The sequence below is a fragment of the Chenopodium album genome, chromosome 10, assembly GCF_948465745.1.
Source record: "Chenopodium album chromosome 10, dcCheAlbu1.1, whole genome shotgun sequence".
NCBI classification, from domain to species: Eukaryota; Viridiplantae; Streptophyta; class Magnoliopsida; order Caryophyllales; family Amaranthaceae; genus Chenopodium; species Chenopodium album.
In genome coordinates this window covers 60,690,020-60,696,481 of record NC_137843.1, presented here as the reverse complement: position 1 = coordinate 60,696,481, position 6,462 = coordinate 60,690,020, and the positions used below count along the sequence as shown (strand labels likewise).

Genomic DNA, 6,462 nt, shown 5'->3' with positions numbered 1-6,462 from the left:
ATTAGTTTTAATATACTTGGGCATGGGTCGTGCCGGCGTGCCGATCCACGGGCCGACGACCGTGCCGCCCGTCATACCCGCGTTGGATTTCAATTTTTTGTTGACAGTACAGCCCACGGCCCACAAGTGGTCCGCCGCGTAACGTGCCGGAGTCGTGCCCATCTTTAGTATTATTGTATCTAAACTTATGTGATCTAAAAGACTAAAATACCCCTAAAGGAAAAATGAGGTAAACAAAACAACGTTTCACAAGCCATTTTGAGTTGGTTTCCTTTGAAGTGAAAAAACTTACAGAACAGGAACTTAGGAGGTTGTAAAAAAGGGAAAAAAGAGGTGGATAGTGGAGACCTCCACATTGGGGCTGTGCCGCCAGTCGGGAACCAGCATCTTCACTACACTGCATCTTCATCTTTTTTGTGATTTCCTTATCTGCTACTGCTATTTCCAGTTCTTCCGATATTCAATCAACCAACCAAGTAAGCTTTCTCTGCTTCTTTCTCTCTCTATCCCTTTTGAAAGCGCTACAAAACCCTTTACATCCTCTATATTGTTCGTATCTTAAACCCTAAACCCTCTTCGCGATGATTGGTGCTTGAAAGCTTCTAATTTAGTTTAATTTGATAAGAATATTGGTATATTTTTATCTTGATTTCTGAAGATGGTTTTGCATTTATGAATTGGGGGTTCTTAATTTTAATGGGAACACTGCAATTGATGATATACTTACTTGAATGTTCAAATCTGTTTCTGGGTTTCTCGAATTCGTTAGGTTTTGTGAATTTATTGAGATAATGGGATCTGCCCATTTGTTGAATCTTGTTGATTATGAACTCTGTTGCTCAATTTGGTCGAAGGGTTTTGCATCCGGGCCCGTTTATACGTTCTGTATCGCGGGTCTTTTGTAATTGTAGTTTAGATTGTGGTGAGGATGATGCTAGCAAAGAGTTTATCCCTATTGAAAAATTGATTAGGGAATTTGGGAAAAGTTTGGATTTTGATCCGGGTTTAGTAGATAAAGCAAGTAAAGAGGATGATGACGATAGCCAATTTCAGGGTAACTGTAATCTCAAGGAGAAATTTTTTGAGACTACGTGGAGAGATGCAGATAGGGTGTTTGATGTACTAAGGCAAGATGGTCCGGGTTTTAATGTGAAACCGGCATTGCTTGAATTGGATATAAGGATTTCAGGCCTGCTTGTTAGAGAAGTCCTCTTGAAGATTTTGAAGATTGTAAACCATGAAAATAGGACTTTGTGTGCCAAATTGGCTTACAAGTTTTTTGTATGGTCTAGTGACCAGGAATACTATAGGCATCCACTGAATGCATACCATCTGCTAATGAAAATTTTTGCAGCTGCTGAGGAGTTTAAAGCAATGTGGCGGTTAGTTGATGAAATGACTGAGAAGGGTTATCCGGTTACTGCAAGAACATTTAATATTTTGATTGGTAGTTGTCGTGAATTAGGATTGCGAAGAACAATTGTTGAAAGATTCATTAGGTCTAAGACATTCAACTACCGCCCATTCAAGCATTCCTACAATGCAATTTTGGTTTGCCTTCTTAAAATAAACCAGCACAGGTTAATTGATTGGGTTTATCAACAAATGGTGGCTGATAATCATTTACCTGACATCTTAACGTATAACATTCTCATCTGTGCACAGTATAGGCTGGGAAAGATGGATAATGTCCATCGGTTGCTGGATGAAATGGGTAGGAATGGACTATCTCCAGATTGCCATACTTTTAACATTCTTCTTCATGTTCTTGGAAAAGGGGATAAGCCATATGCTGCGCTTAATCTTTTGAATCATATGAGGGAAGTTGGAATAAATCCATCCTCTCTCCACTACACTTCCTTGATGGATGGTTTGAGCCGGGCAGGAAATATGGATGCTTGCAAGTACTTCTTTGATGAAATGAGCAAGAATGGGTTCAACCCCGATGTTGTCAGTTACACTGTTTTGATCAGTGGATATATAGCAGCAGTGGAGCTAGAGAAGGCCCAGCAGTTGTTCAGAGATATGATTTCAGATGGACTGCTGCCAAATGTATTTACATACAACTCCATGATTCGGGGACTTTGTATGGCTGGGAAATTTGAGGATGCATGCTCTATGCTAAAGGAAATGGAACAGAGAAATTGTAGCCCAAATTTTCTTGTGTACAATACCTTAATTAGTAACTTGCGAAGCAATGGGAAACTTTCTGAAGCACATGAAATAGTGAAAGATATGATCGAGAAAGGACAATATGTTCATCGCATCTCAAGATATAAGAGATATAGGAGATACTGAATCACAGGATTTTGGCATTGTAACTTTATTCCAGAAAGTTCAATGGTTGTTTACACACCACAGCTTGTAGCTGTATTGGATGTTATGGTATGCCAAACTCTTTCATTACCGCATTTTGCCTTATTTTTATATGTGCCTTTTGTCCCAGTTTCATCATGCCTTTCACCATATTCGATGTCCTCTTTGTCGGGTGGTTATTACCATATTGATAAAGCAATAATTCCACATGGAAAATGATATCTTTCCTATGCCTTTTAAGTTGTTTCCTTCCAGATTTTGGTGATTTTTGTTTAGTTTGGTGCGAATGTATGCTATTTTGTCTTTATTTACTTAGACATTGGGTAATTATATGTATGCTCTTTCCTGTTTAAGATGAGATTATGAGAACCTCTGCTAGTGTGGTTTGGTATAGTTGCAAAAGAATGATTATTCAAGATCTTAAAATATGTCAAACAGAAAAGAAATTCTCTAGTGCCCAACCTTTCTTTTCTCAAATTAGAGCTAGTCTTGCTAGCTTGTAGCTTTGCCTGGAAATTAAACTATCCGTTATTTTCTGAAAAGTTATTTTTGTCTCTGTTTCTACCTCTAATTTATGCTAGTAAGGAGACTAGATCTTGTAACCTCTATTTGTTGAATTATCATTGCTTTGCCAGTGAAATCGCAATTTCTATAGAGGATTTTCTTTTGAGGGCAAGGAAAATATATATTATCACCTAGTGGATCTGCTTTTAATATATCTTCCCTCACCCTAAGCTTTAGAAGCTGCAGTTTCCCTGTTTCTCAATTTTGATAACATCAGAGTTAGAAAATGGACTCACAAGGAAGAATATGTGGAGCATGAAGAGTGCTTTCCTGTGTTTCAGTGCAATTATTACAAAATTGCTCTGTCATGTTGTTCACAAAGATGAAACCTTATGGTTAGTACTTCTGTTTCATAGAAAATTGGCAATACTACCCCTTTTATATGGTCAAAACTTGTTATAGATGTCAGGTAGTGTAACTTGTAATTTAACAGGATGTGACAGGTTTTCAAATCTCAGAAATTAGAACAGTTGATTTTTTTAATGGCTTCATGGATAATTTGATGTGCTCATGCACTTTCACTCTCTCCGACAGTAATGCCAATTTGAATCAAGTTCATGCTTTGTCTTATGTATTATGAAGTACTTTACTATTTCGTACTTATGTAATACTGTATCTTGCTGCCAACTTGCCAAGTTCTGGTGTGTGTATCTTTTGTGCTATTAATCTTCATTTGATTGTTTCTTATCTTCTTTTATTTCTTTCTTTTCCTCTGAAAAACAGTTAAGAGTACATAAATGCTTCTTGTTCTTGAGTCTTATGATGATTGACCATGAAGTTACACAATCTTAGAAGCTAGAGGCCCACTTATTCGGCAAATATACTCATGATGCAATAACTATTAGACTGTTTAAGAAATTATCTCCTTTTTATCTTTCATAATTTTCATTTGGAAGAAGTGTGTAACTACACATGCATGTTCCACTATATCCATTGTTTTACGCTCTCATTTCTCCAGCCCCCCTATCTATTATTCTCTGTTAGCAGAACATATTACGATTTAAGACTGTAGTATTGAACTTGCCATCACACATGATTGGTCTTGTATATAGTTGTGAAGCATTTATCTGACTGTTTTGCAGCTCTCCATTTAAATCTTACCTCTATTGAAGTGCTGCAAAGTCTGGATTGCAATGTGCAACATCATCATATTTTGTGGACACAATCCCTATAAAGAAGAGATGCTTGTTTGGTATGCTTTCACAACTCAATTGATGGCTATCATTTAAAAGTACTTGGTATATGTATGCTTTATATTTTCAAATGTGCAGTCCAAGTTTCTTTGCTGTCAGAAAACATGAGCTTCAAACAACCTTAACCACATTTACCCTAACCTTCACTCCCACTCCCACTCCCACCTAGAAAGAAATAAAAAAAAATGAAACCATAATTAGAGCCTTTAGTGGTGCTGGAGCCCTGGAAGGCTGAAATGTTAAATGTTTTACGGTTTCAGGATTTTGACGTGTATCTAGCAAGATTTAGAGATGAAGATAAGCAACACTAAACTAATTTATGCGTCAAATTGCAAGTTTTGTTTTCAGCCACTGGAAGATCTCTATTTCATAGTCCTGACTCCTGAGTTATTGACTATACAGTTTCAGAATTTAAGTTTTGTGCATCGATGAAAAAAATCTCTGGTTTTTCCATAGCCAACAAGGAAGAAATCTTGATAGCAGAGACACCTGGAGCGATTGAACTTCGACAACCTCTATTTTGTGGAATAATCATACTTTGTGTAAGCCTGTGGATTTTCCCTACTCATCAAAAGATTCTTGGGCATTCCCTGTAGATTGACTCCACCATCTTGCTGAGATGGTTCTTTATTGTGATGGAGGACTCGTAAACCATAGATTCACATAGAGATTGGCAAAAGGTTGTACTTATAGATAGATATTTAGGGAACTTCTGGTCTAACAGATTCCTTCTTGAGCCACTCCATCAATAGTTTTATTAGCAACCTTGAAGAATTACTCTTCCCTCTGTTGCCAAAAACAAAAGCCATAATTTGATTCTAGCCTTCCAGGTCAGAACTTGTTAGCTTCTACAATTGAAGTTTACCATATGTACTATATTTTGATTAACAATACAAATAATGCTTTGATAGATTTGTCCAACTAATGCTTCCATGGAATAATCTTTATACTCCGTATATGTTTTACATGTTGACAATGATCAGAAATACTCTGTAATTGTCAATGTTAGTAGTGTTCGACTAAAAAGTTCAAATGTGGCCTATTATTTTAGTCCCGAGGAAAATGATTTCTCCGAGGGATGGCTTGCCAATTAACATTTTAGATATGAATAAGTTGAATTTAGCATCACCCAAAATGGAAAAGCAGCCTTTCTAAGTTATCTACATCGTATATGAAAGTCCTAAGAGGTTGGCGCTCTTGCCAACTTCTGGGCGAGTTTCATATTGGTATGCGATTTAGCTAGCTTCGTGTGAACTGGGAATTCAACAGGGAGTTATATATGGTATATTTATACCAGTAGTTTATAAAGACATACAGTACATATAATATTAGATTTTTCCTCCTTTTGGCCGACTTGTTTGAATATAGACATGTAGAATGTATATGAAGAATTAAGATGATAAAATGAAGTTCATCAAATGCAGGGGACAAAACTTGAGGACAATTGGACAATAGTCGCCTAGTCGGTTAACTAACTACTACGTAACTTATAGCCACTTAATACATTACAGGGTACAAATTAGTATTTTAATCAAAAAGTTAAAAAGTTCAAATTTAATAGTCGGTGAATCAAAGTTGGACTCCAATTGTTATTTCACCATCTTCAATTTGCGTCTATGGCCAATTTAACTATGTATAAACACTAACTTTTATATGTGACTGGTCACATGGGAATTATTTTGTTAGAATTATAAGGGTTAATTGGTCAGTGTTACAAGATTACTTTGTTAGTATTATAGAGGTTATTCAATCAGTATTACAAAGATTACTCAGTCGGTGTTATAGGTGTATTACACTGATATACATATAAAAAAATTTTAAATCAAAATTGCAAATTAAAGTTGAGTGATGAACCTAATAAGATCACACATAAAGCAAAGGTAGATATATTGTTATGAGCTTATGGGATATGGGAATGCAATCATTGGTTCCTGCAGGCGCCGGTACGCTGCATCGTACAGCCGTTTTGCATGACAGAACATAATATAGAAAAGTGAAGAACATATAACTATAATGAAAAGAACATACTCCCTCCGCTTTTTTTTTTTATTTGCATCACTTTTCTATTTTGGGTGTTTTTTTTAAATGCATCACTTCTATATTTGGTAACTTTATACTATATTTTTATCATTTCTCTCTTTCACTTTAAACCCCACTCAACTTATTTTATTATTTCTCTCTCTTCCATGGTCCCCACTAAAATAATAAAATATCTATCTTCTCTCACATACTTTCTTTTTCATGGTCTCCATCTTAGTTTTACTATAATAATTTATTCACCCACTCACAATATTATATTACTCTTCTAAAACTTTGTGTAAACCAAAGTGATGCAAATAAAAAAAAAACGGAGGTAGTACTATTAAAATGCAATGAACATATACTTAGA

General features: G+C 35.9%; 1 protein-coding gene across 2 annotated transcripts; it reads left to right on the top strand.

Moving 5' to 3' along the window:
• The first annotated feature begins 286 nt into the window (after positions 1–286).
• Positions 287–4,994, top strand: LOC145562802 (pentatricopeptide repeat-containing protein At1g55630-like). Of its 2 annotated transcripts, none has more exons than XM_081623204.1 (3): positions 287–2,385; positions 3,963–4,072; positions 4,476–4,994. In XM_081623204.1, exon 1 carries the CDS (start codon positions 826–828, stop codon positions 2,296–2,298), a length of 1,473 nt encoding a protein of 490 aa, XP_081479330.1. In that variant the 5' UTR covers positions 287–825; the 3' UTR covers positions 2,299–2,385; positions 3,963–4,072; positions 4,476–4,994. The 2 variants fall into 2 exon arrangements, with proteins under 2 accessions (XP_081479330.1, XP_081479329.1); XM_081623203.1 differs by having other exon boundaries at positions 4,334–4,994.
• The last annotated feature ends 1,468 nt before the right edge of the window (positions 4,995–6,462 follow it).